The sequence below is a fragment of the Pygoscelis adeliae genome, unplaced genomic scaffold (assembly GCF_000699105.1).
Source record: "Pygoscelis adeliae isolate BGI_AS28 unplaced genomic scaffold, ASM69910v1 Scaffold149, whole genome shotgun sequence".
Taxonomy (NCBI): domain Eukaryota; kingdom Metazoa; phylum Chordata; class Aves; order Sphenisciformes; family Spheniscidae; genus Pygoscelis; species Pygoscelis adeliae.
Window position 1 is genome coordinate 1,026,094 of NW_008825494.1, and position 13,401 is coordinate 1,039,494.

The 13,401-nt window shown below is 38.3% G+C and overlaps 1 protein-coding gene and 1 long non-coding RNA gene across 3 annotated transcripts in view; one reads left to right on the top strand and one right to left on the bottom strand.

Annotated features, from left to right (window-relative positions):
• The window catches only part of LOC103923031, a 32,146-nt gene that overhangs the window by 4,482 nt on the left and 14,263 nt on the right, over nt 1–13,401 (bottom strand). The gene's annotated exons all lie outside the window — the stretch shown is intronic.
• The window catches only part of ASMTL (acetylserotonin O-methyltransferase-like), a 29,332-nt gene that overhangs the window by 3,417 nt on the left and 12,514 nt on the right, over nt 1–13,401 (top strand). For both annotated transcript variants that reach the window (XM_009331277.1, XM_009331276.1), the window contains exons 4-7: nt 1,444–1,505; nt 3,745–3,853; nt 9,095–9,521; nt 12,824–12,986. In XM_009331277.1, the coding sequence (XP_009329552.1) occupies nt 1,444–1,505; nt 3,745–3,853; nt 9,095–9,521; nt 12,824–12,986 (761 nt within the window). The remainder of the gene's footprint in view (nt 1–1,443; nt 1,506–3,744; nt 3,854–9,094; nt 9,522–12,823; nt 12,987–13,401) is intronic.

The following is a 13,401-nucleotide window of genomic DNA, read 5'->3' on the forward strand; positions in this document are numbered from 1 at the left end:
TTTTTAAGAAACCAACTAAAGTCTAGTCACCTCCTTTGTGAAAGATGACATGATAAATCCCCTAGTCATGCTTCTGTTTTATGGGGGGAATACAGAAAAGGTGCACTGCTTGTTTCACCAGTTCACGCTCTAACTCGGGCATCTCCTAAAGAGAGAATACAAGTGGCTTGGTAGTTTTTGGAGTTTTGCTCTGTAAGTCTATTTTAGATTTTTTTTTTTTTTTCCATTGATGACTTAGGCTGAATTTTTGATCCTTTGTGGCATGTTACTAACTTAAAAGTAGTAGTCTTTTTTTTTTTAAAGTGACAGCAGCATATGTTATTAGTAGGAGATTCTCAAAGGAGTCTGTCTGGCAAGAGATTTCTCACAGCTGCTTTTGCTTGAAATCATGCCAAGTTTGGTTAGTTCAAAAATAGTACTTTTTTTTTAACAGCGCTTTGTCTACTTCTAACACATGCAAATGTTTTGGCTTTTTATTTTTTAAGTTCAGTAGGTCAGTCTTTTAATCATGGATATGAAATGCACTTAAAATTTAGTTTTTTAGAACTCCTTTTAATTTTGTTCTATACGAACAGGAAGAAATGCAGACAAAATGTGTATTTGCATATATCCAAGGTGTCAGATTAAAATTTTCACTCACTGTTTCATCTTACAATTAATTATGTGGAATCTTGTGGGAGATAGTAAGAGTGTGAGATGCTTCTGATCACATCAAATAATAGCCTGGATAATCTCTAGGAGACTATTCCTTAATTAGTCTCTTCAAAGATCCAAGTTCTCATGCTATTTATTATACTTCCATTGCTTACACATTAATTTAATAAACTTAAAGCCCTCAAAATTAATCGGCCACAGTGTGGCGCTCTGGAGCCACGACAAGAGAGCACATGGGTCTGGGGTAAGTGAATATAGGCTCTCTTCCTCAACACTCTGCCTCTGTTACTCTGGCTTGCCATGGGATCCCTGGGGGCCAGTCTGGATTAAATGAGTTCGTAAGCTCTAGTTGCCTGTCGCTTGTTTAGTCTAAGTTGCATCATCTAGCTATTTATTGCCAGCTTTCAGTGAAGATGCCTGTAATGGTAATGTTTATGCTGACTGGCTTTTTCTTATGCATTTGAAATAGTCACTTCTCTCTACGTACACTAAATAAGCTGATACCATGGACTACTGTTCCAAATTGTGGACATCAGTACAAGTGACATTTTGGAGACTTGAAATAACTGAATCTCTTGATAGTATTTTTTTGTTTTGCCAATGTCTTTTCACCTATAATTGAAATAAAAAAACAAAATGTATTTAGTCAGGATACACGTCAGAGCCATCAAGTGATGTATTAATATAATGGTGTGTTTCTCAGGCTGTAGTGACACAATCGTGTAGAACATTTTTGCACATGACAGATTTCATAAAAGTGTTGCTTAATGCACATTCTTTCCCTGACAGGTTGAGTGGGAAAGAGCACAGTGTGTTCACGGGAGTGGCTATTATACATTGCAGCAGTAAAGGTACATGTGTCATTTTATTTAAACTCAGCATTTTCATTAAAAATTACTCTCATAAGGACTTTTACAAGTGAAGAAACAGGATGGAAATTTTTCATATACAGTCTGACTTGGCTTCCTACTCAAGATGAGAAGTACCTTATCGATATATAAATTAAAAACTCCCCACAAAAGCCAACCTTCTTACTGTATTCAGTTTTCACACAGGAAAGAGGATGACAAAATATGACAGACTTCAGAGATGCTGTCTCTGAAAGCTATGGGACTAATGAAAAGACCAGTGTAAATTGTGGGAATATTCTAAATGAAATTCAATTAAGGCACTACAAACTGTGCTGAATCTGATCCATATTAACTTTATTCCTGTGTTCTAGTTACACTAGGTGATGGATACAAGCGGTCGCCGTATCTGTAGTTACTTCATTTCATTCAGTAAATAAGGGAAACTTTAGAGCCCATTTTTAGGGGATGAGTGAGGTAATGGCTTAATGCCTCAGACTGTTAATGAACTGTAGGGAGCAATACATCAATGTTCTTTATCAGATAATTTACACAGTCAGGAAGTGTTTTTTATGAGAACTGTGCCATTAATATAATTTGAGTAGTGTTTGGTTTGAGGGACTTCCTCTGATAATTATGCCAATATTCTTTTAGTGGAACTTCTGCAAGGATCATTTGTCTGAAATTTCACTGGACATAGTCTTTCTGTAGACAAATTATTTACAGCTTTTAATCTTTACCGGGATGATTGCTCTTAACTCTTGTAATGGAAATAGTCAGTGAACCAGTACCCTTACTAATATGCTAGTACAGTAGAAAGAGAGCTGCTGCAAAAGAAATAAAACATGTTATCAATGGGTTCCTGTGAGCAATCCAGCAAGAATAATAATGCCTTTCATTGTTTACGCTAGGAAGACAGTAATAAGTGCACACAACTGCAGTACTGATGGTATGACAGCACGTCTCATTTGAAGCTTACAAATTTAAGCCATATCATATTTAGATGAATAAAAATACCATAAGTCTGTATATTCCCCAAGTGATGCAATCAATGGAAGAGTTTTCTAGAATACATTTTTAGTTTTAGTTATAATTACAACGCTGTTGTTAAGTACCACGTATGTTACAATTGGAATTTTCATCTTGAGCTGATCGTTTTTTTTATCAATACTGAAAGATGTAGTAATATGTCTTCATATGCAACAACTTTTTTATTTCATCTGGGTCATTAAATGTTTTTTCAACACTAACACCGTTATCAGGTGGTTAGTGTATTCTTCCCTTGGTCTGTACTGTGGATCTTTCTTACTCTCCCTCAAGAATTTCCACTGCTGTCAGAACAGCAGTAACAGGAGATGCTGACCTTGATTTTTATAGGAAAGAGTAGACAGAACTACTAACCTGTAATGTGCACGCTCATTTGTGCAAGGCTGTTTCCTTCTAAACATATTTTGGAAAAGCCTCCATCTGCAATGATACCAGATTCACAGTGTACCTACATGCAACAGGGTCCACACCCAGGTGTGCAGTACTCTATCGCACCTCTGGCCTTCTCTCAACCACTTCTAGATACAGAAGTCTGAAATAATCTTGTTACTTCTTGAGAGATGATATGAAAATGACACTGATGGTTACTGATGGGACTGCTGGATGCCGGAGTCTGCAGTACAGATACAGCTGCAGATTCACATTCAAGCATTTGTAACAGCTACATGTTTAACTATGATGTGTTGTTAAGAGTTCTTTGACAACAGTCATAAAGTTAGAAGGGTGTTTGTAGTCTTTGTACAGGGTGCTGGATGTGTATGCTGGATGTGTATGCTAGCTCTGCATAAGCATTGTTAATTTAAGAGTGCATCCCACACAGGCAGAGCAACCTGTTAGCCCCAAGACAGGACTGCAGAGGTTGAAAATGCAAGTTTTTACTTTTTTGGGGAAGTTACGAGTCCACTGTCATAGAATCATAGAATAGTTTGGGTTGGAAGGGACCTCTAAAGGTCATCTAGTCCAACGCCCCTGCCGTGGGCAGGGACATCTTCAACTAGATCAGGTTGCTCAGAGCCCCCTCCAACCTGACCTTGAGTGTGTCCAGCGCATTATTAGTCATTCCATACATCTGTGTAGTATCTTTAATTTTTTCCCAAGCAAAAACATCAAATGAATATGAACTGAAATAAAACTGAGATGTTACACTGTCTAAACTACAATGTCTGTTTCTAATAACACCTCTTCCTTTCTGTAGATAATCAGCTAGAAACAGAAGTCACTGATTTCTACGAAGAAACTAAAGTAAAATTTTCTGACCTGTCTGAAGAGCTCTTATGGGAGTACATTCATAGCGGGGAGCCAATGTAAGTAAGACCCTGAAGCTATCACACAGTACTTGAGAATAGGCCTTAGGGTATGTTATTAGCCACCAGCATAAACCATTTTGTCCTGTGTTCTGTGAAATTTTGCTGTGTGTATATGATAAATGATAGTATGGGTGATGCAAGTTGAGTATTCTGTTCTTCTTGTCTAGAACTATCATTCCTCCAGGGAAACTGAGCTGCCTTTTTAGTACCCTAAAAATTCTGAAAAGTGAAGACTGTTGAAATACTCTGGATTAGGGCAAGCACTCATGCAATATACAATTACCTCTCTGTTAACAGAGGCATTCGGGGAGTTTGAATACCTGAGACAATGGGAAGTTCTCATTATAAAACAGGTGAATAGAGTGAGTATTGGATAATCAGGGTATTGGAGAACTTTACTGAAAGAAGCCAGAACTTGGTTTATTTATTTTATCAAAATCGCACTGTTCTGATGCAAGAAATGCCAACTTAATTTTCACTTATTCTTGTGGCCAGCTTGTATGTGTTCTTATTCCGTAATTGTCTCTCAGCTTATGTGTTTCTTCTACCTTTGCAATATACTAGTTACTTACAGACAGCATTGATTCCACAGAAGAAATAGGATGAGAACAGAATGCCTAACTACTCCTAAGATGAAGTTGACTAGATTGTTTAAAAAAACCAAAGTACTTACTTGGAGACAACAAGGGAATGTTTGTGATTCCATGGAATTTGCCCTTCCTTTGTGTTAGCTGAAGCTTAGTGAATGCAAATCAGGCCATAGTTAGCACTATGGACTGCATATCTGGTGATCTGAGGTGAACTTTTGCCTCTGTAACTTCAATTTTGACTGTGTAAGAATATCAGTCGTGGTGTTTTTTACACTCAGTTGTGCTATAAAACAATACAGTCATGTTTTACTGGGGAAAGAGGAACCAGTGTAGATTTTGGATTTATTTAAGTGCTTATGTGTGAATGAGGCATCCTTTCTGAACATGTAAGGTTCCCAGCTTATTAGAGACTGAAGCAAAATTAGATTATGCGGAGAAGAATCTTTTGGCAAGAATACAATTTGTAACAGAAATTCCTAGTTAGGTTTTTGGAAGGTGATCTTTAGTATGCAGCTGACCAGAAAGTTGCACTTTGAAGGAGAAATGACCCTGGGTTTTTAGGAAGAACGTCAGGTTGAAAAATATTTCGGAAATTCTGATTATTTTCTCTGGAAGAAAATATGCTTTAGCAGTGCTGCGCTGCAGCAAAATGGCTCATGAGCAGCATTGGGTAATTCTGTTCATTCTGCTAAACAGGGTGTGTGACAGCAAGGGTTTCTCAGGGACCAAAGGTTCAGGGGATGTATTTCGTTACTCTCTGGAGCAGAAGCCAATCAATCTTCATTCATATAATCAAGAGGATAGTAGGCATTTGCTCTGGCCTTGGGAAGGAACTACTAAATACAGTGTCCTATAAATTTTGCAAAACAGTAAGAAGTCTCTCATGGGGTTTTTTGTTTGGTTGGTTTTTTTGTCCCCTCCTCCATGGCCACCCATACCGGTTACACATTTATGTACATACAGGTTTTTCTAAACACTACTGCAGTTCAAGTGACCATTTGTTTCTTTTTTTAATGGCAACTTAATTTTGTGAAATCATATGAGACTTAATGGTCACATGAAAGATTAAAAGAAAATTGACTCTTTTGTGCTGTTGAGGATTGGATTGAGTTCTTTTTATAGCAAGGACAAAATTGGCGTATAGTATTTTAAAAGTCAGTCACTGGTGACACAGGAACTAATTCTAAAAGCATATAGATGACTCAAAGTATGAACAAGGGAGGAGTGAAAAGCACTATTTTGACTGCAGAAAGATGGCCTTTCCTTTTCTGTTTTATTGCTGTTCCTCTTTCCCGCCAAGGATTTTCTTCCTGCTGGCAGGGTCTCTTTCTTCTTTTCTGGCTCTCTGTAGAAAGAGGGCTGGACCATAGTAATCCTAACTGTTTTGGGTTTGTGTAATGACTAGACTTAGTTCCTGCCAGCCTCTTTGACCCAGCTTTTTTTTGTAGTCTTTCCCTTGTGAACAACTTCCTCTGTCTCTGCTCAAAACTTCCACTCTGAAGATCCTATGTGGTTTTCGGTAGCTCTGCTCTGAACGGTGGCAATGAAACCAAAGGACCCTACTGCACTCTGGGAAAGAGGTGATTACAGAGGCTGGAGTTCTACAGTTTCAGACTTAACTATGAAGTAATAAAATGTAGAATATAAATGTCTAACTTTCTTCCCTTATATGATTTCTCTTAAGAGTTATTTCCTTCAAAGCTATAGCAAATGTATCTTTTAGATTTTATGAGTAATTACAGTCTCAGCACAAATTAGCTCATGGATAGCTTGAGGTTATCAGCTCTTAGAGCATAAGAGCAAAAATCTTCCCGCTGCAGGATTACAGAAGTAAGGGGAGCTGTACTGTTCTTATACTAGAATTAACTTTGAATATTGTTTTTAATCTATCGCGTTGCTACAGTTGACTCCCTCTGTATGTAATAGTTGTTCTACATTCACCAGAACTTACGAGCAAATCTTTCTTGTACCTGCCTACCTCTTCTCCTTTGCAAGTTCCTTTGCAAGTTCCTTGCAAATGGAAATGCATCTCTGACTGGTTCCATGACGTGTGTATGCTGACTGGGCATCTAGGTGTTGCCTCTCCCAAGAGATAGGTGACCAAATTCTGCTTCTCCTTACCTCTGTCGTGACAGTAGTTTTTGTCTCTCTGCTCTACAAAACCACTAACTTCATATTTAAAGGAACTAAAGGTGGCATTTGTCTGATTTGTAGATATGTGAAGATAAGTAAGCTTGGGTATCCAATCAACTAACTAATAGGTGATAGAGATGCAAGAAATTAGTGTACAGCTTCTAAGGTATTTGAAATATTTGCTTCAGTAAAGATGAACTTTGTCAGTGATCTATCTATATCCTTCTGACTGTTAGTGAAGCCCAGTCACTAGCTCAGATGGGCTCTGTCTAATGTGGCTGAAATTTGTCTGTATTTCTACTAATGCAACTGTGTATGGGCCAAGACACATGTATAACTGTCATACATGTGTTCTTGCCTTTGGAAACCCACCTAAAACCCAGCCAAGCATCTCCTTTCATCTGTAGGAGCAGTAGTGCTTGTTAGTGCAACAGTGATTTATTTGATCATTGGCTCTGTGTTGGACAATTCAGCTATTGTATGCATGGATATACTATTTTGTGGCATGACTAAAGTTAAGGGTTCTACAGCTAATAAAGGAAATGTGCTTTTCAAGAGTTACCTCTATTTTACTGCTTTCTTAATATTTTTTCTCCCATTGTATTGTGTGTGGGTTTGATTGTTGTTTGTGGTTTTTTTAAAAAAGATCAGTGGATGTTGCACACATTCGTGCTGTATTGGGGGGGGTGTCGTTCGTGTGTGGGGTTTGTTTGTTTGTTTTTAATCAGTGGATGTTGCACACTTTCCAACACGTATCCCCTGCAACAGTCAGTTACTGAAAAATGTTTTGGTTGCAGCAGTGATCTTACTGTTTGTCAAAAGGTCTTTAAACTGAGTTGTATTTTTTTATTATAATGCAAATTAACTGATGTTGTGCGTAGTGTTATAAATGAAGCTTTAAAGTTAGTGTTATGCTAATAAAAGTATCCAGTTACAAAAGCCAGATTAGCCAGAACTAGTTATGAGAGCTGTGTAAATACTGTTATATTCTAGGTTTTAGCATGGAAGACACTTGCTGAAAAATCAATGGAACTGTTACTAACTACATAACCTCATGCTTTTGCACTTGTAGCTGTAGTAGAGAATCCTATTCAGGATCCAATGCCAGAATGTAAAGTTCTGTATAAAAATAAACAAGATGTGGCCAATTGTGTTAATGTACTTGCTGGCAGTATGATACCACTACTTTTGATGGTCACAATGTTTTTTTGCCTCCCTGTCAGCATATTCCAGAATGACTTCATCCTACTGGACTGCTAGTTCATTTTAAAATGAAAAGACTTTTTAGTCATTAGAATATTCCTAATTTAGATGGTGTAAGTCTTAAGTATGTTATAAAGGAAGGAATAATTTAAACAATGACAAAGCTATACAGTGGTGCTTAAAACGGAAGATAAAGGAAAAGACCCATTCCCTAGTTTATAGCAATTCAAAAATCCCATTTGCTGGGATGCTGATTCCTCTCTTTCTCTTAGGAGACTATCTGAAAGGGAATCCAGAACTAAGTTCTAAAAATGTAAAGAGCTGGTTCTGATCAAATCGTAAGATGAAAAATCTACAGCCTTCTTTGTGTAGTAAACTTCTTTCACAAATAGTTTGTGTAATTCCATACTATCTTAAGTTAATAGATCTGAGACTGACTGACCTTTGGTTTCAAAGCTTGCTGACTTAGGCTTTCAGATTCTGGTGTTATCATGTAATAAGCATACTTCTAACTGCCTGGTTCCTTATATGTGAACAGTAAAATTGTTGCGTCTATTGCAGCTTATCTGCCCATACACATTTCCATTCCACGCAGTGGAATTTGCATAATGACACCTAAAGACAAATTAGTTTTCCAAGGTTACTTTCTGTGAAAATACATTCCTGTGCCAAGTTACTAGTATTACCATGACATCTAAGAGCACAGTGTTGTGAACCACAACTCTACTTACATCTCAGAGGGTTACACAAGAATTGAGTAGGGCTGAATGGGATAGTAGTGGATTTTGTACTTAGATAGAAAAGGATAAAGATAGATGCAGGTTGCTCCTCCCCAAGAAAGTCGTCTCTTCCTGATCCTCATTTGAGATATTCCTATGACTGAGATCCGCAAGTCGCCTCTTGTGGAATAGAGCTAGGTCAGTATGCAGCTGGGTGACCCAGTGGCAATGTTGGTCTCAGTGACTCTTGCTGTTACCTTTTTGGTAGCCAGGACTTGGAGAATGCTGGGTAACCTATGGCAACACAATCTGACTGCAGTCAGCTGATGGACCTCCTGCTTAGGTGACTGTGGCACTTGGACCGTCTGAAGCATAAAGACTACTCACCCTTAGTAGAAATACTGATCCTTATATTTATCTTGTGATTTATAAATTGAAGTGTTGAGCCTAACTAGTAGATTTAATCCACCTCTAACTTGAGTACACTAGTGTTTATTCCAGAGTCTGCAGTACTGGTGGATTATTTGTGTTCTGTGCTACCTTTACTCTTAACCTTAATTAGATCTATGTCATTTTTGCTTTCTCTCCGCCAGGGACAAGGCTGGTGGATACGGAATCCAGGCTCTTGGTGGAATGTTAGTTGAGTATGTCCACGGAGACTTCTTGAATGTGGTGGGATTTCCTCTGAATCACTTCTGCAAAAAGCTGGCAGAATTATACTATCCACCCTCTAAACATAATGTACAACATAAAAAGTATGACTCTATCCCTTCTGTGGACACTTTTGAGAACCTAAGTGATGGAGAAAGTGAATCTTCAAATTTCACAGAGCACAAAGGTGCTAGTAAGTTGGACAGCAGTGGGATGTGTTCCTCAGGAGCTATTTACAATTCCGAAAACAGTTCTAGTGTCAGAACTGGTTTTATGGTACCTTTGGAAAATCAGAATGGAGTGTCGGAAAGTGCAGCAAAACTTCCATCTAAAATTCTAGCGCTGATGGATGGTTTTAGAGCTTCAAAGGTAAGGGGAAAAAATAAAACTACTCATTACATTGCTGACTGATATGATTGTTTCATTGGACTTCAATATATAGCAGGTAATGTGAAATACTTGAGCTGGGGTAAGAATGTATTAATAATTAGTATAAAAGGACCACTGAAGTACCAAAGAATCTAAGATAGCTGAAACTTCTGGTGCAGTGCAAATGTTGGGGTTTTTGGTATTTGCTTTTATCTGTTCTGTGAAATTTCAGTTACCATTTGATAAAAATTTTTGTCTCTTGAGAGGAAAAAAGGTTTGGGTTTTTGGTTGTTTTTTTTTTTAACTGATAACAAGAGCACAATCAAGCAGGAAGTTATGTTTATGTACACTGCAAAGAAAGCATTTAATATGGTTAACTTATCTGACTTAGAACTGTGACAAGAATTGTGTATATTATTTCCTTTCTAACTTTTAATGCTTAGCATTAGAATTCTGTGGAAGATCTTAATTTTTTTTTTTCCCCTATTAAGGAGATTTTTTTTTATACACTGCTTCATGTTCCAGGTATGTTTAGCTGAATAATCTCCATGCAGTATCTCATGGAAACATACACGTAACAGCTTACAAACAGATGGTCACATGCTCTGTGTAGCAGCCAAGTGTGATGGGAAATGAGTAGCTGGACACTTTAAGTGCTGCCAAGTTTTCTACTCACAGCTCCAGTGTAGTGAAGACAGTAGTGAAGAAGGTGAAGGAGAAATGAACACCAATGATTCTAATAGATCACTGATCTCCATCAAGTCATTCTTGTTTTAGGAAGAGGTGAAAAAACTGCTAAAGTGGCAGTGAAATGACAAACCTGGATTTAAAGATACAACAAATTTGAGGGGTGATGGAGGGAAACACGCAAGACAGTGGACAATGGTTTTGCTGAAACAGCAGAAAGTTGTACTTGGATCTGAAGGAAAACCATAGTGTGGTCACTGTAGATCTGTGGGCGTGCTGCTTGCAGGCATGCAAAGCAGCGTTGAGAAATTTGGAATAAAGCAGCCTTGAGACTGCTGCGTTTGTGAACTTCCTTCTGTTTCCATAGTGAGCGAGTTTTGATGTATTTGAATGGGTGAGATGATGCTTAGCATTTCTTTAATTTAAGTAAAAAAATATGGAGAATCATCAGCATTTTGTTGCACATCATGCGCACTGTTTACAGCGATGCGATGCCGAATTCGGTTTTGTGCAGTGAAAGACGGTGGAGGATGTAAATAGAAGCAGAAGCTTTCCTTTCCCACTAATCCAGTGTGAAGTCATTGTATGAAGTGCTGAGTTTCATGTTGAACTAGTGGGAAATTTTTTTCCTCAGGGCTTGGATCTCTGTAAAATTAATCACCAGTTGCAATGGAACGCTTCCTGTGATCTGACAAAATGCATCATCTCTCCACTTGTAGAATAGGGATAAGAGCACAAAAGCACTTTGTTTCCCAAAAGCTCTCAAGTTCTATTTCATTTTCATCCTTGAGTGTTATTTCAAGGACTTCGTCAAGCAGAGTGAAATCTCCTGCAGGCAAAGATGTTGCTGCCTGTTTTACTCTGAATAGCTGCTGTTGCAGAACAGGAGAGGATCAGGGTTAGATCATACTTTCTCAAACTTAATATGTTCTACATTTGCACAGTCTGATCTGTATTCGGGCCTTTGGGGTGTTTCATTTTGATCCTTGAGTGTTATTTCAAGGACTTCGTCAAGCAGAGTGAAATCTCCTGCAGGCAAAGATGTTGCTGCCTGTTTTACTCTGAATAGCTGCTGTTGCAGAACAGGAGAGGATCAGGGTTAGATCATACTTTCTCAAACTTAATATGTTCTACATTTGCACAGTCTGATCTGTATTCGGGCCTTTGGGGTGTTTTCTTCTTTGATCACTCCCCCCCTGCGTTGAACTGAGAATTACAGAATGGTAGAAAGAGTGATTTGGGTCATCCAAGTTTTTGACCATATCTCCGTACTTTCTCTTTCCTGTTCTTATAGTTTCCAGGTGGTATCAGTCCAAAGACTGGGCAGGTCTTAAAAGCCAAATGGTTGTAGACGAGATGCAGTTGGCTCAGTATCATGAAAGCCTGGATTATAATAAATCCAGCTATACGTTCTTATTAGAGTAACAGAGGAAACTGTAAAAAGGGGGTGAAGATGATAAAATATATAGACACACAGTACCAGACCTTCCTCTCAAAGTTAATCTCTTTTTCTCCATTTGATTTTTACTAAACAGAATGTCAATCCTTTTTTTTTTTTCCTTGACTACCTTTGATTTTTAAGTACATTATAGTTGTGTGCAGTTGCAAAGAAATGGATTCTGTGATTGCTGTGTGTGCTTCCACTCTTGTGCTCTACCTAAGTTCCTTGGTTTTAGGTGTGTTAACTGTTCCAAAATACTGAAACTGCAGAATTGCAAATTAACTTCAAATGGAGAGGTATATATTATCACATATCATTAACTTTCCTCTCTGGTTTGGTTAGCATATCTCTGAGTTCAGTTAAGTTTTTTTCAACTTAGACAGCTGCATTGCCTGTGGGTTTTTCTTTACCATCAGGCTCTAGCTGTTCTCTCTTCCTCATTCCGTAAGTGCACGTCCTGTTAAGGTGTGCATGTCCTATTAAGGTGTGCATAGCTGCTGTTGCAGAACAGGAGAGGATCAGGGTTAAATCATACTTTCTCAAACTTAATATGTTCTACATTTGCGTAGTCTGATCTGTATTCGGGCCTTTGGGGTGTTTTCTTCTTTGATCACTCCCCCCCTGCGTTGAACTGAGAATTACAGAATGGTAGAAAGAAGTTGTGCTCTGAAGTTTTGTTTTTTTTTCTTCCTTAATTTTTATTAAACAAAGACCAATATTATAGCAACTGAAGCTGTTACACTGCCTTAGTGGAGCTTTCCATTTCCTTATGTTTTGGGTAAATCAAATTTGATTTGATCTTTTGGCCTTGGTTCAGATGCTTAAGAAAGTTTGACGTTATGGAACAGCCTTATAGATGGGGATATGCTAAATATCTGAACAAAGAGGTAGTCTTCATATGAAATGTGTAGGCTTCATTCCAGAATATTTTGAGTTCCTTTCTCTCCCAAACACCTCTGTTAAAAATTCTGTTACTTGGCTAAGATAGTGAAACCCTCTGAGAGGGAAGGAAACGTATCATAGCAATTTTCAGGAGTTTTGTTAAACTGTGTTGCACGTTTTAAAGAACAGTAGTTGTGTAGAATAATTCTAGGCAAAAGGTATAGTTCTCTTGCTTCTTGATTGCAGTCTTTTAAACACAGCATTCTAACATTTTTTTTTTTCCTACATGTAGGCTCTGTTTGTAGCCTCTAAGCTGAAGATGTTTGATCATCTGAAAGATAAAGGTCCACTGAAGGCTGGGGATATTGCAAATGAGGTTGGAACCTCTGTGTGTGGAACAGAAAGACTCCTTGATGCATGTGCTGCTCTTGGATTACTGGAGAAAACACCACAAGGTGACTTAATTTCTCCTCCCCCCAACTGCATATAGTGCTGAAAGACATGCAGGACTGGAAGAGATGCTTTGAAGGTCACAGGGTCTGACTTGATATTGTGGGTAACATGGATTTGGGGGAAAGGGGAATGGGTTGTTGCTTCTTTGCTTTCATTATTAGTAGCTGGAATCGTTTCATCTGGGGCCAGGCTTTATCTAAAGAACACATTCAGGTCTCCTTCCTTAGATTACTTTTGCTCTCTGGACATAGTACTGACCAAATTTCTAAAAAAACAGTTGTGTTGGCAGTCCCAGGGAGCAGCATAATAGCTCAGATGTATCATCTGCATTTGGGTCGCAGCAACCCCATGCAGCGCTACAGGCTTGGGGAAGAGTGGCTGGAAAGCTGCCTGGCGGAAAAGGACCTGGGGGTGTTG